Here is a 26,366-nt window from a genome sequence, read left to right as displayed (position 1 = left end):
TTCATCAACTGCCCCGGTCCGTCTGCCTCTAGTGTTGTTGTCTTAGTGGTAGTTCTCTTTAGTCATGCAATCTGGCTCTGGTCCAATATCCACACTAGTGTTGTTGATGGCTAAGCCTAAGTGCATTGCGTTTGTTCTCCTAAGACCTAGATACTATTGTCCTGTTGCGTCTTGAGTATGCTGTGTTACGATGCAGAGATTCTTTGCAACCAGGTTGGGGTGGAATTACTCTGTCACTCTAGCATACCATTTAGAATGAAGAAGTGTATTCGACTCGCTGTCCTCTATAGCCTATTGCAGTGTTTAGTGTAAATGTCATTATTTTCACCAGTGATATACTGTAATATACAGTTTATATTATTGATTATATTTTAGCTTGTAATGTAAAAATGCAGTGGTAAGCTAAATCCCAAGAGTAAAATGTAAGTGCAGTGGATGTTTTAAGGCTGCTGCCAGGATATATTGAATTCAAAGTAAATTAACTTCATATTGAGAGAGAAAGGAGGGATGGGGGAGGAAGGGAAGAAGGAATGCAGAGTTAAAGACATTTAAGGAGGAATGGAGTGTGTGTGTGTGTGTGTGTGTGTGTGTGTGTGTGTGTGTGTGTGTGTGTGTGTGTGTGTGCGTGTGCGCGTTGGCATGTGTTCTGCTCTCTGTGTGTGAGGGAGTTCGAGACGGAGGGAGAAAGTAGCATAGGGAGAGGCAGCGAGAGATAATTGTTGTGTTAATTCATTCATTGGCCAGATAGGCCAGTCTACTTATCTCCTTCTCCATATATCCATCTTCCTCTCCTTCTTCTCTTGGGTCCATGAGGACAGGACCAAGCTCAGTTTCTGTCAAAGCTGACGGGGCCCTAGAGGCCCCCCTTGCAAACAGTCAGCCTGTGGTGCTCTGCAGGGAGTGGAGGAGGGTGAGATGGGTGGGTAAGTAGGTGGGTTGTTAAAAATATTTTATTAGGATCCCCATTAGCTGTTGCGAAAGCAGCAGCTACTCTTCCTGGGGTCCAACACAAAACATGAAACACGACATAATACAGAACATTATTAAACAAGAACAGCTCAAGGACAGAACTACATACATTTAAAACAGCACACACAGCCTACATATTAATATATACACACAACATCTAGGTCAAATAAGGGAGAAGAGTTGTGCCACGAGGTGTTGCTTTATCTGTTTTTGGAAACCAGGTTTGCTGTTCATTTGAGCAATATGAGATGGAAGTTCCATGTAATAGTGTATGTTTTCTTGAGTTTGTTCTGGATTTGGGGACTGTCAAAAGACCCCTGGTGGCATGTCTGGTGGGGTAAGTGTGTGTGTCAGAGCTGTGTGTAAGTTGACTATGCAACCGTTTTGAATTTTCAACACAATGTTTCTTATAAAGACGAGGGATGCAGCCAGTCTCTCCTCAACTCTAAGCCAAGAGAGACTGGCAAGCATAGTATTAATATTAGCCCGCTGATCACAATGAAGAGCAAGACGTGCCACTCTGTCCTGGGCCAGCTGGAGCTTAACTTGGTCTTTCTTTGCCGCACTTGACCACATGACTGGACGATAATCAAGATACAGTAAGACAAAACTGGAGTCTGCAGTGTGGTCTCAAAAAAGCTGAGCATCTCTTTATTGGGTGGGTGGGTAGATGGATGCAGAGCCACGAGCCCCCCCCCCCCCAACACAAACACACACACACTGTAACACACTCTCACCAGCTCTCCAGGTCGTTAGAATGCAACTTGACACATAACTTATTTATTCTCTTTACATCTTAACTCAATATTATAAATCTTGAAGTTTAGTATTTTATCGCAGAAAGTGCAGATTTCCCCCTAAATAAACTCATGGGTGAGCAGGCTGATGGACTAAATCGTTCCCAGGTAATCCAGACTGAGTAAATCAATGTCAGATCAACCAGGCGGACGAATCAATCCCACATCTACCAGACAGACGGCCAGAGCGACAGACGAATCGATATCAAATCAGCCCAGACAGTCTAATCTATTATTGTCACATACACAATCTGTCTGTAAGACGAGAATGTAGGCCTATTTATTTCATATAGTCGTACAGTTATTCGTTTCTGTTAGGGTAGACGTTTAATTTGATAGTTTGGTTGGTGATTTGGATAGGATAACGTGTCTTATGTGAAGGTCCGTGCTTTGATTGGTTGTTAAAGTTCTGAGGGAGATATTGATGCGACGCAATTAATTTTCAGTTGAACTGATTAAGTTCTAATCAACGTCATGCCTTAGCCGTGCACTGCAAGTAGCATTTATAATGTTAGCGCTCCATAGTCTTCCGTAGTCTTTTGCAGTATCACTCTGTAGCTGACTCCGCAGACGGAAGACATTGTTAGTGTTGGGCTGCACTTACCTCAGAGGAATCTCATAGAGTAGCTGTCACGTTCTGACCATAGTTCTTTTGTGTTTTCCTTGTTTTAGTGTTGGTCAGGACGTCAGCTGGGTGGGCATTCTATGTTGGATGTCTAGTTTGTCTGTTTCTGTGTTTGGCCTGATATGGTTCTCAATCAGAGGCAGGTGTTAGGCGTTGTCTCTGATTGGGAACCATATTTAGGTAACCTGTTTTGTCATTGTGGGTTGTGGGTGATTGTCTATGTTAGTTGCTTATGTCAGCACAGTTCTTATGATAGCGTCACGGTCATTATTTGTTTATTGTTTTTGTACAGTTTACTTCGTGTTTTTCGTCCATCTATTAAATGATGCATTCACACCACACTGCGCTTTGGTCCGCATCTTACGACGATCTTGACAGTAGCCGGATTTATCACTGCACCACTGCGTTCCAAGTGGCACTCTATTCCCTTCTTGGTGCACTACTTCTGACCAGAGCCCTGCTTCAAAGTAGTGCACCAAATAGGGAATAGGCTGCCATCCGGGAAGCAGTCTATCACTGGGCTGGTAGCTTATCCGGGACGGTTTGCGTGGGAGCCGCACAATAGAAGAAGTGATTTGATGACACAACCAGTCTATTGAGATTAAAGGCAGTCTGCCCGGCCCGCTTAATCAAAGCCCCCTCGATCGATTCGCGCCAGGAGCCATGACTTACTCACCTCTCATCCTCTCTCTCCCTCCCTCTTTCTCCTCTCTCTCCTCTCTCGCTATCTCTTTCTCGCTCTCCTCCCTATAGCTTTCTACTCTGTCTTTCTCTCTTCCCTCTCCTCCCTCTATCATCTATCGTCTAAGAGTCCCAGGCTTGGCCAAGGAGAATGAGACAATGTTCCCTATCGATTAACCAAGCGGCCCTGTACCCTGGGGGGACTGCAGGATGGATAGGCTGCCTATAGGGTGGTGTGTTTGTGTGTGCGCATGCACAAGTTTGTGCTTACATGCGTGCATGTGGTGGACATTGTGTACTGTACTATTTCCTCACTAAGTGCAAATGTGTGCAATTGTCTGTGTGTCAGCTCAAAATTCAGTACAAAACAGACTGCATTTAAAATCTTGCTCCTTGGCCTGTATTTTGAGAGAGGCAGGGGAAACTAGGTCTCTGTGGTGAGACTTGTTTCATAATGCATGAGGAGAGGACCGGGCTGAGCAGGTAAACATCCCTCACATCAAATGGAGTGAGAAAAGGTAAGAGGGGGTAAAGGAAGAAAGAGTGAGGAAAGATGGAGAGAGGAGGAGACAGGATTCCGACTCTTTCCTAACCTTATACCTAGAATGCCCGGGGCTAGGTTGAAAATGGATTGTATTTAGGAAGCACTTGGATAATAATATTTGTGTGGCTTAGAATGAATGCTTGTGGTCTATACATATTCTACAAATGAATGCTTACAGTAAAGGTATAGGAAAAACAGGCAAACATCTGAATATAACAGAGGCATAAAGTAGATAAGTATTCAGTGTATAGAATTAGATGTAATACTGAAACACAGTAAAATATATGTACAGTACCTGTCAAAAGTTTCCACACCTACTCATTCAAGTGTTTTACGTTATTTTTTACTATTTTCTACATTGTAGAATAATAGTGAATATGTGAAAACTATGAAATAACACATGTGGAATCATGTAGTAACCCAAAAAGTGTTAAACAAAGCATTTTTTTGCAGCCCAAATAAATGCTTCACAGAGTTTAAGTAACAGACATATACTTCAGGTTGTAGATTCTTCAAAGTAGCCACCCTTTCCCTTGACAGCTTTGGACACTCTTAACATTCTATCAACCCTGGTGCGTGTGTGTGCGCTGTCTGTGTGTTTATGTATGTGCTATACGTTTTGTGTTTATAGGCATGCTCCCCCATTTAACACATACAGCTGCATATGTGTATGTTTATCAGTATATGGTCATGTTACGTGCCTGCATTTTGTGTGTGTGCAGGCTTCCCTGTTAAAGCCCACAGCTTGGAACACACAGCTGAGATCTGACAAAGTTTTGCATATCTTTGGTAACATTTGAGTCTTGGTTTTTCTGGGTGTTACATCTCAGACAGTTTGTCAATATGCTGTAAAGAATATTGGGGCTGCTGCCTGTCTGGTCTGATGCAGTTTAGTATGTACATGGTAGTCTGCCATCGCAAAGTGCTGAGTTATCATAGTCGGGGCTACAGAGGCACCGAACAGTACACGCAGAGCATTTGGAAAGTATTCAGACCCCTTCTTCCACATTTTGTTACATTACAGTCTTATTCGAAAATTGATTCAATAAAAAAAATCCTCATCAATCTACACACAAAACCTCATATTGACCATTACATTTACATTTACATTTAAGTCATTTAGCAGACGCTCTTATCCAGAGCGACTTACAAATTGGTGCGTTCACCTTAAGACATCCAGTGGAACAGCCACTTTACAATAGTGCATCTAAATCTTTTAAGGGGGGTGAGAAGGATTACTTTATCCTATCCTAGGTATTCCTGAAAGAGGTGGGGTTTCAGGTGTCTCCGGAAGGTGGTGATTGACTCCGCTGTCCTGGCGTCGTGAGGGAGTTTGTTCCACCATTGGGGGGCCAGAGCAGCGAACAGTTTTGACTGGGCTGCGCGGGAACTGTACTTCCTCAGTGGTAGGGAGGCGAGCAGGCCAGAGGTGGATGAACGCAGTGCCCTTGTTTGGGTGTAGGGCCTGATCAGAGCCTGGAGGTACTGAGGTGCCGTTCCCCTCACAGCTCCGTAGGCAAGCACCATGGTCTTGTAGCGGATGCGAGCTTCAACTGGAAGCCAGTGGAGAGAGCGGAGGAGCGGGGTGACGTGAGAGAACTTGGGAAGGTTGAACACCAGACGGGCTGCGGCGTTCTGGATGAGTTGTAGGGGTTTAATGGCACAGGCAGGGAGCCCAGCCAACAGCGAGTTGCAGTAATCCAGACGGGAGATGACAAGTGCCTGGATTAGGACCTGCGCTGCTTCCTGTGTGAGGCAGGGTCGTACTCTGCGGATGTTGTAGAGCATGAACCTACAAGAACGGGCCACCGCCTTGATGTTAGTTGAGAACGACAGGGTGTTGTCCAGGATCACGCCAAGGTTCTTAGCGCTCTGAGAGGAGGACACAATGGAGTTGTCAACCGTGATGGCGAGATCATGGAACGGGCAGTCCTTCCCCGGGAGGAAGAGCAGCTCCGTCTTGCCGAGGTTCAGCTTGAGGTGGTGATCCGTCATCCACACTGATATGTCTGCCAGACATGCAGAGATGCGATTCGCGATGCTATGACCATGCAAAAACATGTTTTTAGAAATGTTTCCATATGTATGTATGTGTGTGTGTGTACATATATACACTGCTCAAAAAAATAAAGGGAACACTTAAACAACACAATGTAACTCTAAGTCAATCACACTTCTGTGAAATCAAACTGTCCACTTAGGAAGCAACACTGATTGACAATAAATTTCACATGCTGTTCTGTAAATGGAATAGACAACAGGTGCAAGGAGGAGCAGGAGGAACACTGCCAGAGCCCAGCAAAATGACCTCCAGCAGGCCACAAATGTGCATGTGTCTGCTCAAATGGTCAGAAACAGACTCCATGAGGGTGGTATGAGGGCCCGACGTCCACAGGTGGGGGTTGTGCCCAACACCGTGCAGGACGTTTGGCATTTGCCAGAGAACACCAAGATTGGCAAATTCGCCACTGGCGCCCCGTGCTCTTTACAGATGAAGGCAGGTTCACACTGAGCACATGTGACAGACGTGACAGTCTGGAGACGCCGTGGAGAACGTTCTGCTGCCTGCAACATCCTCCAGCATGACCGGTTTGGCGGTGGGTCAGTCATGGCGTGGGGTGGCATTTCTTTGGGGGGCCGCACAGCCCTCCATGTGCTCGCCAGAGGTAGCCTGACTGCCATTAGGTACCAAGATGAGATCCTCAGACCCCTTGTGAGACCATATGCTGGTGCGGTTGGCCCTGGGTTCCTCCTAATGCAAGACAATGCCAGACCTCATGTGGCTGGAGTGTGTCAGCAGTTCCTGCAAGAGGAAGGCATTGATGCTATGGACTGGCCCGCCCGTTCCCCAGACCTGAATCCAATTGAGCACATCTAGGACATTGTGTCTCGCTCCATCCAGGTCTGGGAGGAGATCCCTCAGGAGACCATCCTCCACCTCATCAGGAGTATGCCCAGGCATTGTAGGGAGGTCATACAGGCACGTGGAGGCCACACACACTACTGAGCCTCATTTTGACTTGTTTTAAGGACATTACATCAAAGTTGGATCAGCCTGTAGTGTGGTTTTCCACATTCATTTTGACTCCAAATCCAGAACTCCATGGGTTGATAAATTTGATTTCCATTGATCATTTTTGTGTGATTTTGTTGTCAGCACATTCAACTATGTAAAGAAAAAAGTATTTAATAAGAATATTTCATTCATTCAGATATAAGATGTGTTATTTTAGTGTTCCCTTTATTTTTTTGAGCAGTGTGTATGTATATATATATATATATATATATATATATATATATATATATATTTTTTTTTTTTTAATTCAGACCTTTTGCTATGAGACTTGAAATTCAGATCAGGTGCATCCTGTTTTCATTGATCATCCTTGAGATGTTTCTCGAACTTGATTGGAGTCCACCTGTGGTAAATTCAATTGATTGGACATGATTTGGAAAGGCACACACCTGTCTATAAAAGGTCCCACAGTTGACAGTGCATGTCAGAGCCAAAACCAAGCCATGGGGTTGAAGGAGTTGTCCGTAGAGATCCGAGACACGATTGTGTCGAGGCACAGATCTGGGGAAGGGTACCAAAACACTTCTGCAGCATTGAAAGTCCCCAAGAACACAGTGGCCTCCATCATTCTTAATTAGAAGAAGTTTGGAACCACCAAGACTCTTCCTAGTACTGGCCGCCTGTCCAAACTGCGCAATCGGGGGAGAAAGGCCTTGGTCAGCGAGGTGGCCAAGAACCTGATGGTCACTGACAGAGCTCCAAAGTTTCTATGTGCAGATGGGAGAACCTTCCAGAAGGACAACCATCTCAGCAGCACTCCACCAATCAGGGCTTCATGGTAGAGTGGCCAGATGGAAGACACTCCTCAGTAAAAGGCACATGACAGCCCGCTTGGAGTTTGCCAAAAGGCACCTAAAGGACTCTGACCATGAGAAACACGATTCTCTTGTCTGATGAAACCAAGATTTAACTCTTTGGCCTGAATGCCAACCATCACATCGGGAGGAAACCTGGCACACCCTACGCTAAAGCATCACCTGGCCAATACCATCCCTATGGTGAAGCATGGTTGTGGCAGCATCATGCTGTGGAGATGTTTTTCAGCGGCAGGGACTGGGAGACTAGTCAGGATTGAGTGAAAGATGAACGGCGCAGTACAGACAGATCCTTGACAAAAACTTGTGTGGGTGAAGGTTCACCTTCTAACAGGATAACAACCCTAAGCACACAGCCAAGACAATGCAGGAGTGGCTTCAGGAAAAGTCTCTGAATGTCCTTGAGTGGCCGAGCCAGAGCGTGGAATTGAAAATCTCTGCAGAGACCTCAAAATAGCTGTACAGCGACACTCCCCATCCAACCTGACATAGCTATGAGAGGATCTGCAGAGAAGAATTGGAGAAACTCCCCAAATACAGGTGTGCCAAACTTGTAGCATCCTTCCCAAGAAGACTGCTTCCAAAGGTGCTTCAAAAAAGTACTGAATAAAGGGTCTGAATACTTGTGTAAATGTGATATTTGCATGTTATTTTTTCATGCATTTGCAATCATTTCTTTTAAAAAGTGTTTGCTTTGTCATTATGGGATATTGTGTGTAGATTGATGAGGGGAAAAACATTTTAATGAATGTTAGAATAAGGCTGTAATGTAACAAAATGTGGAAAAAGTCAAGGGGTCTGAATAAATTAGTGGATTCGGCTATTTCAGCCATACCCGTTGCTGCAGGTGTATAAAATTGAGTACACTGCCATGCAATCGCTGTAGACAAACATTGGCAGTAGAATGGTCTTACTGAAGAGCTATGTATGTGACTTTCAACGTGGCACCGTCATAGGATGTCACCTTTCCAACAAGTCAGTTGGTCAAATCTCTGCCCTGCTAGAGCTGCCCCGGTCAGCTGTACGTTCTTTATTGTGAAGTGGAAACATCTAGGAGCAACAACAGGTCAGCCACGAATTGGCAGGCCACACAAGCTCACAGAATGGGACTGCCGAGTGCTGAAGCGCGTAACTTGTAAAAAATTGTCTGTCTTCGGTTACAACACTCACTACCACTAATACTCCAAACTGCCTCTGGAAGCAACGTCAGCACAAGAACTGTTCTGCGGGAGCTTCATGAAATGGGTTTCAATAACTGAGCAGCTGAACACAGGCTTACGATCACCATGCGCAATGCCAAGCGTTGGCTGGAGTGGTGTAAAGCTCTGGAGCAGTCAAACACGTTCTCTGGAGTGATGAATCACGCTTCACCATCTGACAGTCCGATGGACGAATCAGGGTTTGGTGGATGCCAGGAGAAAGCTACCTGCCCCAATGCATAGTGCCAACTGTAAAGTTTGGTGGAGGAGGAATAATGGTCTGGGGCTGTTTTTCATGGTTCAGGCTAGGCCCCTTATTCCAGTGAAGTGAAATCATAATGCTACAGCATACAATGACCGCTACAGCATACAATGACGCTTCTGTGCTTCCAACTTTGCGGCAACAGTTTGGGGAAGGCCCTTTCCTATTTCAGCATGACAATACCCCCATGCACAAAGCGAGGTCCATACAGAAATGGTTTGCTGAGATCAGTGTGGAAGAACTAGGCTGGCCTGCACAGAGCCCTGACCTCAACCCCATTGAACACCTTTGAGATGAATTGGAAGGCCGACTGCGAGCCAGGCCTAATCGCCCAACATCAGTGCAATGTCCCAACATTCCCAGAAGAGTGGAGGCTGTTACAGCAGCAAAGGGGGGACCAACTCCATATTAATGCGCATGATTTTGGAATGAGATATAAGACGAGCAGGTATTAACATACTTTTGATCGTATAGTGTACTTGTGTGCCTTATCCACATTGACTTAAATCAAACAAATCAAATCACACTTTGTCACATGCGCCGAATACAACAAGTGTAGACCTTACCGTGAAATGCCTACTTACAAGCCCTTAACCAACAGTGCAGGTCAAGTAGAGTTAAGAAATTATTTACCAAGTAGACTAAAGTTAAAATGTATAATAAAAAAGTAACACAATAAGAATAACGAGGCTATATGCAGGGGGCACCGGTACCGAGTCAGTGTGCAGGGGTACAGGTTAGGTAATTTGTACATGTAGGTAGGGGTGAAGTGACTATGCCTAGATAATAAACAGTGAGTAGCAGCAGTGTACAAAAGGGAGGGGGGAGGGTCAATGTAAATTGTCCAGTGGCGATTTAATGAATTGTTCAGCAGTCTTATTGCTTGGGGGTAGAAGCTTTTGAGGAGCCTTTTGGTCCTAGACTTGGCGCTCCGGTACTGCTTGCCGTGCGGTAGCAGAGAAAACGGTCTATGACTTGGGTGACTGGATTTTATGGGCTTTCCTCTAACACTGCCTATTATATAGGTCCTGGATGGCAGGAAGCTTGGCCCAGTGATGTACTGGGCTGTTCGCACTCCCCTCTGTAGTGCCTTCTGCTCAGATGCCGAGCAGTTGCCATACCAGGCTGTGATACAACCGGTCAGGATGCTCTCGATGGTGCAGGGACATTACACATTCAATAAACATTTGTTAGGAGTTTTCAACCTCTAAAGTAGCTTAATATCAAGACATTTGTTGTGTAAATCCATCTATATGTGTAAGTGTTTTCTGGTGAAAGAGAAGCGGACCAAAAAGCAGCATGGTGGTTATTCATGTTCTTTAATTTATAAAGAAACTACACATGAGATAACTAACAAAAACAACAAACGTGAGAAAACCTAAAACAGTCCTATCTGGTGCAAACCCAGAGACAGGAACAATCACCCACAAACACACAGTGAAACCCAGGCTACCTAAGTATGATTCTCAATCAGAGACAACTAATGACACCTGCCTCTGATTGAGAACCATACTAGGCCGAAAACATAGAAATACCCAAAACCTAGAAAAACAAACATATACTGCCCACCCAACTCACGCCCTGACCATACTAACTAAATACAAAACACAGGGAAATAAAGGTCAGAACGTGACAATATGCCTCCACCGCAAATGTATGTAAAGATTAACACAAAATCAAAGCAGGAAAACCAGAAAGTAATTTTGGGTTGGAGGCATATAAATGGATTTATACAACCAATTTCATGTGACAAGGTTTCATCTTGGCATTAGTCTACTTTTGATGTCTGAAAAAACATCTTACACATTTTCGTTTATGAGTGTAATGTCCCTTTAATAAAACATGGAACGAGGAAGTAACTCCCCCAGATAATCTCATTCAATTTGAGATGGAATTAAAGTGCTTTTGTATCACTATCATTAACTCATTAACTCAATTCACTCATTTGACCTTTCACATCCTAATGGCACGTTAGGGGACAACACTGACGATTTGTTGAAACACAGTGGTACCGATAGCTTAGGGGTGGTAGGGTATAAATGGGCTTCCTTGTGACCTATCATGTGCCTCCTCATGGTGAATGTATCATCTATTTACCAGATGGAAATAAAGGCTTTAGGGGAGAGAACCTCACAATCTTTATTGTGCATGTGATGTGGTTCGTCACCAAGCCTATCTCCCGGCACAGCTGAGATTCATAAAGCTTATCAAGCAATTAGAAAGATAGTAAATATTTGGATTTAAATGTTTACACGGCTTTCTTCAGGAAATGACTGTTGCATATCTAAATTTGTCATAATTGATCTCTAATCAAGCATGATTGTGTTTTCTGTTATAGGTACACATTTCAGTGTGTACGCTGTGTACCAGCTTTGATGTAGGCCTAGGCTACACGGATACGATTTGCTCTTTGTTTGCCTCAAACAATTGCTTTATCTTTATATAGCCACAATATACACGATTTAGGCTACTATTTCCATCTAGCAAAGGATTGCGTATGTCTCAATCCGTTGCACGTGTCGTTATTGTAAAGTAAGATTTCGAACGGGAAAACAGATCATAGGAATGGTGCTGCCGGAGGGCCGTCTTTTATTGGATGAAACTATGAGAAGTAAGTTGCGTTGAGGGGCATTCTTCTCCTAGTGTAGTAGTTGCTGTATGGCTGCTCTAATCAGTGTTTTGTTATTTTTCCCTTTTCATGTTATCGATGCCTATTTTCGTCACAGTGTGTTTATACAAGCTACTCTGTGTCTCGTCCAAAAAGTGTGTGTGTGTGCAAGATATTCTTATATTTGGTTCCCATAGGCATAGCTAATCGAATCGAGCATGAGTATGTTTGTAAGACAGTAACTTGGCAAAGAGTTGTTTTTCCTCCTCTCCGTTTTCAACATCTCATTGTTATCCAGTGACAAAGGCAAACGCATATTCTGCTCCTCATCTGAACCAGGAGCCACTAATCCACCTCCAGCTTCTCCTCGCTCTCCTCTTACACAGGAAGATAGAGGACCAGGGGCACTGCTCCGCTTAGACCAGAAGCTTATTGTTTCCATTTATTGACTCTTACGACAACACAGTTCCAACATTATGTGTCTGAGTTATAACAAAGTGAGTTATGCCAAAGTGAGACACTGGCTCGTGTACCCAGGCCTGAATGTCAATGAAATAGTAGTATGTCGGATGAATTCCCTCCGTCTTGTCGGTAAGCATGGACGTGTGTGTGTGTGTGTGTGTGTGTGTGTGTGTGTGTGTGTGTGTGTGTGTGTGTGTGTGTGTGTGTGTGTTTGGGTTTGTGAATCTAATCGCATCCTCTGTCATTCTCCTCTTTCTCCCCAGATGGCGGACAAAACAGAATTTGGATTACTGCTTCCTCATGATGTACGCCCAGTCCAAAGGGACCTACTATGTGCAGGTACGAAACCTCAAGCCTCTTGCAGCATGCATCTATTTACAGTGTTTTCTGTAAAGACTGAAGAAATGAGTATATTCTGCATAGTGAAATGAGAATCTTGTTCTGACATGTCAGTGCTTGGAACGACATTGCTCGCAGGGCAGCCATTTCGCATAACCTTTGGACAGGTGGCACTCAGCAACAGCTATAGTCCTACAGAAGCTATCTAGAAAGCTATCGTGAGGGTGACAGAGCAATAATATTTGCCCCAGTCGTTTCCCGCTGCTGAGGCTGCATTCCTGAGAGCCGACGAGCGGCTGCCATTTAGATTTTTGATTTGATTTATTAGGATCCCCGTTAGCCGACGCCAATGGCGACAGCTAGTCTTACTGGGGTCCGAAACGTAGTGAAAAATTCATTACAGACAAAATACTTTAGAATTTACATACATTTAAAAACATGAACATTTGGTGTGTGTGTGTGCGCGCGCATCTATTAGTTACACATACACACAACAAGTAGGTCACATAGGATAGAGGCCTGAGGTGTTGCTTTATTTGTTTTTTGAAATCAGGTTTGCTGTTCACTTGCGCAATGTGAGATGGAAGGGAGTTTCATGCACTCATGGCTCTGTATAATACTGTATGTTTCCTTGAATTTGTTCTGTACCTGGGAAGTGAAAAGACCCCTGGTGTGGCATGTTAAGTGGCATAAGTGTGTGTGTGTAAGTTGACTATGCAAACCATTTGGGATTTCCAACACTAATGTTTGTTATAAAAACAAGAAGTGACGCAGTCAGTCGTTCCTCAACTCTAAGCCAAGAGAGACTGGCATGCATGGTATTAATATTAGCCCTCTGATTACAATGAAGAGTGCTCTAAAAAACATTGTGCAGGTGTGGTTGGAAGCCGAAGGGCTTATATGAAGACCACACCACAACAACAAAAAACCCACAATATGCATTACATAAGTACAAAAAAAAAAAGGGTTGTTAAAACACACAACAAAATCAACTCATTATAAAGGATTTGATCAGTAATCACGGAGAGAGAAAAAGAACAATACTTGTTTCGTGTAAGTGTGTGCATGAGCGTTAGGCTATATGGAGGAGATTACTGAGTGGTTTGGTTCATCAGGCTGACCCCTAGTCTTCGCTTAAAGTTTTTGAGGGATGATGAGGTTTTGGCAATGTGAAGATAAGAATTCCAGAGTATGGTACCTATGTACCTGATTGAGAATTGACTATGTGATGTGTGGCAGGTATGATGGTATGATGGAGGTATGATGATTTTGTAGAGGAAAGTGCATAATTGCCGTACATTAATATCGTAAATAGACAAGATGTTGAGTTTCTTAAACGAAGATGCAGATGGAGCTAGGTAATTAGAATAGGTGGCTAGTCTTCCAAATGTATTTTGTATAATGCGTCATTTGTGTAGGTAGGAGGCACATGTACTGGCCAAGAAAATATTACAGTAAATGAGATATGGGTAAATTAAGCTATATTATATAGATAGGAAGCAAGCCTGATGAACCAAACCACTAATCTTTCTGATGATACCAACAGATTTCATCACTTTACTGCAGACAAATTGAATATCTTTCCTGGATAACTTTTCATCAATTAAAACTCAGAGAAATCTAGTGGATGTGACTTGTTCCATTTCATTCCCACCAATTGAGACTCTGGATTGTTTTTTAAACCATATTCCTTATTATTACTAGTGAATACAATAAAGTTGGATTTTTTAAACCTGTCTGGCGCCAGTGGGATGGTAGCATCCCACCTGACCAACATCCAGTGAATGTGCAGGGTGCCAAATACAAACAACAGAAATCTCATAATTAAAATTCCTCAAACATACAAGTATTATACACCATTTTAAAGATAAACTTCTTGTTAATCCAGCCACAGTGTCTGATTTCAAAAACGCTTTACGGCAAAAGCACACCATGTGATTATGTTAGGTCAGCGCCTAGCCACAAAAAATCATACAGCCATTTTCCAAAGAAGGAGAGGTGTCGCAAAAGACAGAAATAGCGTTAAAATTAATCACTAACCTTTGATGATCTTCACTGGATGGCACGCCCAGGACTCCATGTTAGACAGTAAAGGTGTGTTTTGTTCGATAAAGTTCATCTTTATGTCCAAAAACCTCATTTGAAATTGGCGCGTTATGTTCAGAAATGCATTGTCTCAAACAAACATCTGGTGAAAGTGCAGAGAGCCACATCAAATTACAGAAATACTCATCATAAACATTGATCTAAGATACAAGTGTTATACCTACGATTGAAGATAAACTTAATGCAACCGCTGTGTCAGATTTCAAAAAGGCTTTATGGCAAAAGCACACCATGCGATTATGTTAGGTCAGTGCCTAGCCACAGAAAACCATACAGCCACTTTCCAACCAAGGAGAGGTGTCACAAAAGTCAGAAATAGCTTTAAAATGAATCACTTACCTTTGATGATCTTCATCTGATGGCACTCACAAGTCTCCATGTTAGACAATAAATGTTTGTTTTGTTCGATAAAGTTCTTCTTTATGTCCAAATACATCATTTTTGTTTGCGCGTTTAGTCCAGTAATCCAAATGCACAAGGCGCGGGCACTAAGTCCAGATGAAAAGTCAAAAAAGTTCCATTACAGTTTGTAGAAACATGTCAAACGATGTATAGAATCAATCTTTAGGATGTTTTTATCATAAATCTTCAATAATATTCCAACCGGACAATTCCTTTGTCATTAGAAATGAAAGGGAACGGAGCTCATGCTCATGGCCGTGCGCGTGACTAAACTAAAGGCTTTCAGCCAGACCACTGGTTCAAACAGCTCTTATTCACTCCCCTTTCACAAAAGAAGCCGGAAACAATTTTCTAAAGACTGTTGACATCTAGTGGAAGCCCTAGGAAGTGCAATCTGTCCCCATTTACACTGTATATTGGATAGGCATTCACTTGAAAAACTACAAACCTCAGATTTCCCACTTCCTGGTTGGATTTTTCGCAGGTTTTTGCCTGCCATATGAGTTCTGTTATACTCACAGACATCATTCAAACAGTTTTAGAAACTTCAGAGTGTTTTCAATCCAAATATGCATATCCGAGCCTCTGGGCCTGAGTAGCAGGCAGTTTACACTGGGCACACTTTTCATCCGGACGTGAAAATACTGCCCCCTACCCCAAAGAAGATAACATTGAACGATAATTTGTTTATCTGGAACCGTACAGAAAATTTGGCCGTTCCTGAGTTGGCTTCATTAATTAGTGAATAAAAATTATTGTGTGATAAAATCAAATTGGTACCATCACCATCAAGAGAATGGGAAGTACGGTAGAAGACACAGCAGCAAGGTCATTGATATAGATTAGGAATAACAAAGGTCCAATTATCCAACCCTGTGGCACACCACAGGATATCTTGGCCCTGATAGAGGCACAGCCATTTGCATAAACAAATTGTTCTCTATCATGAAAATAACTATATAGCCAATTATGTGTATAATCATGAAAACCGTAAAAATGCAATTTAGAAAGTAATATTTTATGATCGAACTATGTTAAACACTTTCGATAAGTCAAAAAAGATGCCAGGAGCGTATTCATTGTTGTTCAGGCCTGTAGAGATTTTATCCATAAATTGCAAAAGAGCCATATCTGGTAGTTTTTACGAAAACCATTTCGGTGTTGATTTAAATGTTTCAATATTCTCTTATATATACCATTTTCTTTCTAGTATTGTAGAAAAACTTGGTAGTGCAGCTATGGGGTGATAATTTGTCAAATATCTTGGATCCCCAGATTTATAGAAGGGGATAACTTTGGCAATTTTTATGCAAATATGCAAGTGATCATTTTACTGTACTACACATTTACATTTACATTTAAGTCATTTAGCAGGCGCTCTTATCCAGAGCGACTTTTGTATTCTATGCATGTGACAAATAGACATATATTTTATTTAATATAGTGTGTGTTTACCAGAGACGGTAATGTGAAGAACAACATGACCTGCGCCAGAGTCAGATTAGGATATAGGTCAATGACTAGATAGTGTCATTTTTTCTTTATTGTAGGCTACTACTACTTTTACCACTTTTAGTCTTGAAATCTTTGGTTGTTTACTATACACTCTGTTTAGCACATGGCCTCACATGTGCTAAACATCTTTATGTACATATTCTTTATCCCCTTACACTGTGTATAGTTTTGGAATTGTTAGTTAGATTACTTGTTGGTTATTACTGCATTGTCGGAACTAGAAGCACAAGCATTTCGCTACACTCACATAAACATCTGCTAACCATGTGTATGTGACAAATAAAATTTGATTTGATTTGAATGCTTAAAGAGGGTGTGAAGGTTGCTGACAAAGAAGAGCTCTGCAGTAGGTAAGCAAAACATTCAAGGGCCATTTCTCAAAAGTGGGGTGACTTGTTTATCAACTTTCAAGCAGAATTTATTTCCCATTTTTTCTTAACTGCAGTGTATGATATACACATTTCTAGCTCTGAGTCTCTACTTTTATCCATTGTAAAATTAACAGCATTTCAAATTTTACTACAAAGGACCGAATCCAGGTGGTGGGTCACATTTAGTCTCCTCAACTTGTTCAACAGCCATACACCCTTCATTACCAGATTCAGCTGAGGTCTAGAACTTAAGGAATGATTTCTACCGAATACAATGCTCTTAGTTTAAGAGATGTTGAGTACCAGTTTATTACTGGCAACCCATTCTAAAACTGACTGCAACTCTTTGTGAAGGGTTTTACAGTCATTGACACGTGACTGTAAAATATACACAGTATTTTTCCACATTTTGTTACGTTACAGCCTTATTCTAAAATTGACTAATTAAAATCATTTCCTCATCAATCTACACACAATACCACATAATGACAAAGCAAAAACACTTTTTTTGGAAATGTTTGCAACAAAAAAAATACAGAAATAGCTCATTTACACAAGTATTGCTATGAGACTTGAAATTGAGCTCAGATGCAACCTGTTTCCATTGATCATCCTTGAAATGTTTCAACAACTTAATTGGAGTCCACCTGTGGTAAATTCAATTGATTGCATGGGATTTGGAAAGGCACTCTTCCTATAGCTGGCTGCCCAGCCAAACTGAGTAATCGGGGGAGAAGGGCCTTGGTCAGCGTGGTGAACAAGAACCCGATGGTCATTCTGACAGAGCTTTATTGTTCCTCTGTGGAGTTGGGAGAACCTTCTAGAAGGACAATCATCTCTGCAGCACTCCACCAATCAGTCCTTTATGGTAGAGTGGCCAGAGGGAAGCCACTCCTCAGTAAAAGGCACATGAAAGCCCACTTTGAGTTTGCCAAAAGGCACCTAAAGACTCTCAGACCATGAGAAACAAGATTCTCTTGTCTGATGAAACCAAGATTGAACTTTTTGGCCTGAATGCCAAGTGTCACGTCTGGAGGAAACCTGGCACCATCCCTACGGTGACGCATGGTGGTGGCAGCATCATGCTGAGGAGATGTTTTTCAGAGGCAGGGACTGGGAGACTAGTCAGGATTGAGGGAAAGATGAATGGAGCAAAGTACAGAGATGTCCTTGATGAAAACCTGCTCCAGAGTGCTCAGGACCTCAGATTGGGGTGGACAGGACAATGACCCTAAGCACACAGCCAAGACAATGCAGGGGTGGCTTTGGGACAAGTCTCTGAATGTCCTTGAGTGGCCCAGCCAGAGCGCGGACTTGAACCCGATCAAACATCTCTGGAGAGACCTGAAAATAGCTGTGCAGCGACACTCTCCATTCAACCTGTCAGAGCTTGAGAGGATCTGCACAGAAGAATGGGAGAAACTCTCCAAATACAGGTATTTGGTTGGATGACAAGTTGTCCTTTAAAGTGCATGTGGATAATCGTGTGACAAAGCTTATATTGAAATTGTGTTTTTATTTTCGTAATATGACTTGCTTCCCACTTATGACTAGAAAGAAGCTTGTTCAGGCAACTATTCTCTCTGTAATTGATTATGGTGACTTGTTGTGTATGCATGCAGCCTCATTTGTCTTACAGAGACTGAACTCTGTTTATCATGCATCCTTGCACTTTATTACAAATGCCAAGTCACTCACCCACCATTGCACCTTGTACCAAATGGTAGATTGGACCTCACTTTATATGCACACAAAGATACATTTGTATGTGTTCATCAACAAAGCCCTTTGTAGTCTGATCTCCTTCAACACCAGCAGTTACCATACCTGGTCTGCTTGGTGGTTGCTACCTAAAACGTCTTAGGGATAGGGGACAGTATTTTCACGTCCGGATGAAAACGCCCAGAGTAAACTGCCTGTTACTCAGCCCAGAAGCTAGGATATGCATATAATTGGTACATTTGGATCGAAAACACTCTAAAGGTTGTTTCTAAAACTGTTAAAATAATGTACGTGAGTATAACAGAACTGATTTGGCAGGCGAAACCCCGAGGACAGATCATCCAGGATTTTTTTTTGAGGTCACTGTTTTCAATTAATTTCTATGGGAAGACCTATTTAATAGGAACCTGGTTGCAGTTCCTATGGCTTCCACTAGATGTCTTTAGAAATTGGTTGTTGTTTTTCTTTTGAGATATGAAGAAGTAGGGCTGTTCTTTGTAAGTCTCAAGCCAAGTGGACTCTACTGTTTTGATGCGAATGAACTGGAGCGTGCTTCACGTTGTTTTTATCCGGTATTGAACACAGTATATTCCGTCTTAAATTTGATCGATTATTTACGTTTTAGGATACCTTAGGTTGGATTAGGAACATTGTTTGAAATGTTTGGACCAAGTTTACAGGTAACCTATTAGATACTTTGTAGTCATGTGAATCAAACCCGCCAAATAAATTGACATTTTGGGGATATAAAGAAAGACATTATTGAACAAAAGGACCATTTGTGATGTTTCTGGGACATTTTGGAGTGCCAACAGAAGAAGATCTTCAAAGGTAAGGCATTTATTATATAGTTATTTCTGACTTTTGTGTCTCCACCTGCCTGGTTGAAAATTATTTTCATGTGTTTGTATGCGGGGCCGCTTTCCTTAGATAATCGCATGGTCTGCTTTTGCCGTAAAGCCTTTTTGAAATCTGACACAGCGGCTGTATTAACAAGAAGTTAAGCTTTATTTTGATGTATAACACTTATATTGTTGTGAATGTTGAATATTGATATTTCTGTAGTTTGAATTTGGCGCTCTGCAATTTCACTGGATGTTGTCAAATCGATCCCGCTAAAGGGATTGGCGCGCGAAGGGATCACTAAGAGGTTAAAGTCAGTTCGCTGCTTAGGGTCTTTTCAACGGTCTCCTTATTCTTATGTGAAACCAAGAGGGCAGAATCATCCGCATATAGGAACAGAGGGCATGTAGAGGCAGATTCCATGTCTTTTATGTAGAGCAAAAAAAGCAAAGGCCCCAAAATGCTCCCATGCGGGGGGGTACCACAATTTATCTCCTTAGTATCAGACAGTGTCACACCCACATTCACCCTTTGAACCCTGTTAGTTAGGTATGACTTTTCCCATAAAAAGGAGTTGGTGCCAAATCTTTGTAGGTCAAGCATCACCATACTACAGAAGTATCCCTTGTCAATTTCTTGCGAGCTAAAATCTCTCAAGTGTCGTAAACAAGTGTCGGTAGAATAGGAATGTCTAAAACCGGACTGAAGGTTATATAAAATGACAACACACAAGATTGACACTGTTCTGTAGTTACCTTGTTCAACTTAGCTTCGTTTCTTGTATAAAGGAGCAACTCTTGCATGTTTCAACTCGTGTGGTACCTTACCATGTTGAATAGAAAGGTTGATGATGTGTGTTACATAATGTCCAATACGATCAGCAGCATCACTCAGGAATCTTGCTGGGATGTCATCCAGTGCTGTGGCTTTCTGTTTGTCAAGATCTTTAAGCATATTTGTAACATCTAAAGTTGAAACCTGGGGAAATGCTAACTGTCCTTCGGAGATGTCCTTAACTGAATAATAGATTTGAATATGATGGTTTCCAAAGGTGCCAGAGTATTCTGGGTGTTGATCAACAAGGTTGCTGGCAATGGAGTTGAAAAACCAATTTAACTCATTTCTCAGCCACCTGTGCTCTGTAAAAGGTAACATTACCATTGATGTTCAGTCCAATGCTTTTTGACCTTTGTTTTTTGCTTGTTGCTAGGTCCTTGAGTCTTCCAAAGTCCCTCGGGGTCGTTTATATTGTCCTGGATCTTGCTGTTGTAGAAGGACAGTTTTGCTTCGTCAACCAGCCTTTGAACTGTATTCCTTAGGTGTTTGTATTGAGTGAAGGAATCTGGCAATTTTGACCTCAGTCTTTTCGAGCATTGTTTCTCAAGGTGATGGAAGGAAGGATTTCCCTACTGAGCCAGGATTTTGGCCTTTGTTTGATCCTCATCACTTTTTTGCCATGCCAGCTTGTCCACAGTACTGACAAATTTACCTTGGAAGAATTCCCGTGCTCTAGCCACACCCTCACTTTCCATAACAGTAGACCTGTCAGACTGTCCTAGCAGTTCATTAAATTGTTTTTTTTGGTCATAGTTTTTGAGGGATCTTGTCCTGATGGTATTGTGGCAATTTTTATCCCCCCCACCCCCCCCCCACCCCACCCCACCCTCACTTTCCTAGTGCGGTGTATTAAGAAATGGTCACTAATTCCTAATTCTATTTGCAATTATACAACTTCTGGATATCTTGTGTGATACAATAATGAGATCAATGTCAGTCTGACTGGTGTCACAGATTCTTGCAGGCTCATTTATCAAACGAACGTTTTGCAAAAGTTAGACAAGGCCTTGTACAGGGGGCAGCTCATGTTCACTACTTCAGCATTTACATCACTCAGTAGAATCACTTCAGAGTTTTGAAAGCCACAGTGGGCAGTACACACATTTTCAAGGATCTCATAAAAGTAACTCCGGTCTGGAGGTCTATACAAAGCCCCTGTAAAGATTGGTTTGCTTTTTGGTAATAATATATCCAGCCAAACTGCTTCCATGCAATCAAGATTTAAATCCATTCTCATATTAAAACCAATGTCTGCTCTGACATTAATGTACACACCCCCTCCTCTCCGATTTCTTTCCTTTCGGGTAATTAGGAAGTTTTCTATTTCTGATTCTTTGACAGAAGGATCTAGCCAAGTCTCTGTGAAACATAAAACCCCTGCATTACTCTTTTTGGCAGGCAAATCTCTATTTTTGGCAGTGGACTATGTGCATTAAGATATAAACAATGCAAAACATCTGGAGGCGAGGGGCTTGAAAGGGTCTACCTCCGTTTGGGTGATATGTTCTCCTCATCACCAAGGAAGGCTGCTGACACTATTGATTGTGGGAGAGCAGACGGCGGACCAAAAGGTTAAACTCTGTCCATCTTCATGCAGCGTTGGTCCTCTGCCTCGGATGATAGTAACTGTGTAAGGAAACATTAAAACAAACAGGTTCAAATCCACACCTGCAACACAATCCAACATGCAGGTAACTGACAAAATAATGGAAACACTTGAGTAAATGAGGGATACAAAGTACATTTAAAGCGAGTGCTTCCACACAATTTTGGTTCCTGAGTTAATTACGCTGTTAACATCCCATCATGCTTAGGGTCATGTATTAAAATGCTGGTCAGGCCATTGTTTTGCCCATTATTTTGGCTATGTCCCCATAGAATGACAATGCCCCCATCCACTTGGCACGAGTGGTCACTGCATGGTTTGATGAAAATGAAAACGATGTAAACCATATGCCATGGCTGTCTCGGTCAGATCTCAACCCAACGCTTTCCACCAGCATCAACAAAACACCAAATGATGGAATTTCTCGTGGAAGAATAGTGTTGCATCCCTCCAATTAAGTTCCAGACACTTGTAGAATCAGTTACCTGTATCTGCAACTTCAGAAGGGTGCCCTTTACTGGACACTAAAACACAGACAGGTATAACAAGCAAACAGACAAACAAACCAAACAGGTTTATATAGTGGGGCAAAAAAGTATTTAGTCAGCCACCAATTGTGCAAGAGAGGCCTATAATTTTCATCATAGTTACACTTCAACTATGACAGACAAAATGAGAAAAAGAAATCTAGAAAATCACATTGTAGGATTTTTTATGAATTTATTTGGGATCTTTTGTTATTGACCAAATACTTATTTTCCACCATAATTTGCAAATGAATTCAAAAATCCTACAATGTAATTTTCTGGATTTATTTTCTCAATGTGTCTGTCATAGTGAAAATTACAGGCCTCTCATCTTTTTAAGTGGGAGAACTTGCACAGTTGGTGGCTGACTAAATACTTTTTTGCCCCACTGTATGCTTAAACACACACTCGCTCCTTGTTACTAGGCAGACTTTAGCCACTCGGATGGAAACATGTACCTTCAGGCTATACTCAAACCTTACACTCCAACCCGAGCACTCCATTCTGCCACCTCTGCTCTCTTGGCTCTCCCACCCTTACGGGGGTCAACTTCCGCTCAGTCCAGTTAAAGCTCTTCTCTGTCCTGGCACCCTATTGTTGGAATGAGCTTACCTCTGACATTAGGACAACAGAGTCCCTGCCCATCTTCCAAAAATGCCTGAAACCCTACCTCCTCATGGATTATCTTGATTATTCCCACAGCTTTATTGCGGATAATTGTTCTTACTATGACTGAGATATGTGGTTGTCTCCCCAGCTATCTAAAGATGAATGCACTCACTGTAAGTCGCTCTGGATAAGAGCTTCTGCTAAATGACTAAAATGTCAATGGAAAATGGAAACCGATGGAAATAGGATACCGGCCATCTGTTGCAGCCCAATGTACAGTATCACCCTCGCTCTGCGTCCAACTCGCAAAACATGTATCCAGGCTGTCTCCACCTCGGTCCCCACATGCCGCAGGAGAACAGGGGGCGAGAGGGAAGCGCGTGAGATGGGAAGTGACAGGGGTTGCGTGGGCCCAGTGCTGGAGCCTTGCCTCAGATAGGAGAGGAGCGCATTATGCCACAGTTTATTCCTTCCTAATCACCTCACATCTGTTTAGTGACACACACAGAGCAGCCGTCACTTCTCTCAACGTGGCTGTCGAGCTGTCTTTTTTTTCTTTTCTCTTTTTGTTTTTGCGTTAATTAGTTGTAGTTTAGAGTCGGAGTCTACACCTGTTGTTTACAAAGCATGTGACAAATAACATTTATTTGATTGATTTTGTTGTTGTGTGTCATCTCCTGTTCAAGTCTATTGAAGCTTTAAAAATCTGATGCTTAAAAAATAATAATTGTAAGAGGATAAAGGACAGAGTGTACAGACAAAGTAATGACACAATTGTACTAGACCAGGTATTCCCAAACTGGGGGCAATGCTGTCAGGGGTATGCCACATAAAAATGTGATTTCTTTTTTAACAGTCCATTTATATTTTCTAACGGGGCTACACATTTGGATGAGTTTTCTTTCCTTGCCTGAATAGCCTCGTTTCACTGCCAAAAATAAAATGAAACCATCTAGTGTTCAGAGAAATAACAACACAATGTCAAATAAAGGTAGCCTAGACAAATAATGAACATCCAATCGCATCAACCGTTACTCTCTCACGGGAATTCCACCAATGATCCGTATGTAGCCAAACGTAGCTGATGCTCATGTTGGTATCTGTACTGATGTCGCAAAAGCCATGACAGGGAGACATATTGGAGTGGTAACGCATGTGCAAGCAGTTGCTCCCGACACCACTTTGGTACACTGCAGCATCCACCGAGAGGCTCTTGCTGCCAAGGGAATGCCTGTAAGCTTGAAAGATGTTTTGGACACTGCAGTGAAAATGGTTAACTTTGTTAAAGCAAGGCCCCTGAATTCTCATGTATTTTCTGCACTATGCAATGAAATGGGCAACACTTTTACAACATACAGAAGTTTGCTGGTTATCAAGGATCAAAGTATTGACACGTTTCTCTTTACTGACCATAATTTTCACTTGTCTGACCACTTGCATGATGATGAGTTTATCACACAACTGGCCTATCTGGGTGATGTTTTTTTCGTGCCTGAATGATCTGAATCTATATTCAATGTGCGGGACAAAATTAAGGCTATGATTAAGAAGTTGGAGCTCTTCTCTGTCTGCATTAACTAGGACAACACACAGGTCTTCCCTTCATTGTGTGATTTTGTTTGTGTGCAGATGAACTCAAGCCTACGGACAATGTCAAATGTGATATAGCAAAGCACCTGAGTGAGTTAGGTGTGCAATTATGCAGGTACTTTCCTCGACACGGATGACACAAACAACTGGATTCGTTATCCCTTTCACGCATCTTCCTCCAGTCCACTTACCGATAGCTGAACAAGAGAGCCTCATTGAAATTGCAATAAGCAGATCTGTAAAAATGGAATTTAATCAGAAGCCACTGACAGATTTCTGGATTCGGCTGCGCTCAGACTATCCTGCATTGGCAAATCTCGCTGTTAAGACTCTGATGCCCTTTGTAACCACGTACCTATGTGAGAGTGGATTCTCGGCCCTCGCTAGCATGAAAACTAAATACAAGCATAGACTTTGGGTGGAAAATGATTTAAGACTGAGACTCTCTCCAATACAACCCAACATTGCAACCTTTCAAGCACACCCTTCTCATTAACCTGTGGTGAGTTATTCACAATTTTTGATGAACAAATAAGACTTTATATATAAGATGGTTAAATAAAGAGCAAAATTATGGATTATTATTATAATATTATTGTTTGTGCCCTGGTCCTATAAGAGCTCTTTGTCACGTCCCACAAGTCGGGTTGTGACAAAACTCATTCTTATGTTTAATAAATGTATCGTACAGTGTGTGTGTGTGGCAGGCTTGCAATGATGTCAAAAAACGACATTTGAGAGTGCGTTGACCCTGGTGCTAGAGGGGGTACTCCGCTGAAAGTTGAATGTTTGAAGGGGTATGGGACTATAAAACGTTTGGGAACCACTGTACTAGACTATGTTGAGTCATACAAATGTGTAATAGAGCTTAATTTCACATTGTCATTCATTATGTGTAATGTTTTCAACCCCTTCCAGAGTTTTCAATTATTGAATAGTCATGGCCATATGGCTGCAATCACAATACCCCATTGCTACAAATTACTCCAATTAGTATTTAATTAAATGTAATGACTGGGAATTGTCACGTTAATGAGAGAAAGAAGCACAGAACAGAATGTTTGTCTTTATTTCCCGTTTTTCTTCTCTCACTTTCTCTCAGCTGGAGGATGACATTGTGGCCCGTCCGAATTATTTCACCACGATGAAGAACTTTGCCCTGCAGCAGCCTTCTGACGAGTGGATGATCTTGGAGTTCTCCCAGCTGGGCTTCATCGGTAAGCCTCGGCCCATGCCAAAATAGCTAGCAATAGTGCTACTGTTGAGTGTGTGTGAGTTAACGAGCGATGACTCGGTGTGTCACCAAGGCAACGTTGCAGAGCTACAGCCAGAAGAGCTAGCCCTACTAGCGCGCTGCTGTTGAGTGCCTATGTGTGGTAAAGAGCCATGTCACTAACATACTACAGCCAGAAGAACTAGCCTATAGTGCTCTAATACTGAATGTGTGAGTTAAAGATTTACGAATTAAGATTCTTACCAAGGCAGCCCCGAAATGGGGACTAACAATGAACCCCTAATTAGGACACTGATATTTGAACATAGGGCAAGACACTTAAACTTGAAAGCCGCTCGGCTATTCAAAGGCATAATCCTGAGTAATGGCAAAGGTAAGCTATTTTAGTCCGAAGGTTATGATCAAATCTACAGCTTGGCAGGAAAGTTGTTCCTAAGCTCCCTCCAACTCGTCAGAACTCAATTTAAAAGTACCCACTTTGAATTAAAGCCGGCAAAATTCATTGAAGCGTCAACCTCCATTTGACCTCTGCTGTAATTATACTGTCTAAAGTAATCAACTACTTATATCTTCCGGAATCTATCAGTGTTGGGTAGCTGGCATGTGAAAATACAGCACTTGAATGGG

At 42.3% G+C, this 26,366-nt stretch overlaps 1 protein-coding gene across 4 annotated transcripts in view; it reads left to right on the top strand.

The window, feature by feature from the left end:
* Positions 1–26,366, top strand: part of mgat4b (alpha-1,3-mannosyl-glycoprotein 4-beta-N-acetylglucosaminyltransferase B) — a 229,246-nt gene that overhangs the window by 144,164 nt on the left and 58,716 nt on the right. For all 4 annotated transcript variants that reach the window (XM_029659971.2, XM_029659972.2, XM_029659973.2 and 1 more), the window contains exons 7-8: positions 12,302–12,377; positions 25,608–25,722. In XM_029659971.2, coding sequence (XP_029515831.1) covers positions 12,302–12,377; positions 25,608–25,722 — 191 coding nt within the window. The remainder of the gene's footprint in view (positions 1–12,301; positions 12,378–25,607; positions 25,723–26,366) is intronic.

This window comes from Oncorhynchus nerka, linkage group LG5 (assembly GCF_034236695.1).
Source record: "Oncorhynchus nerka isolate Pitt River linkage group LG5, Oner_Uvic_2.0, whole genome shotgun sequence".
Taxonomy (NCBI): domain Eukaryota; kingdom Metazoa; phylum Chordata; class Actinopteri; order Salmoniformes; family Salmonidae; genus Oncorhynchus; species Oncorhynchus nerka.
Note: the sequence above shows the minus strand (reverse complement) of the source record. Positions and strands in the feature narration are given on the sequence as shown.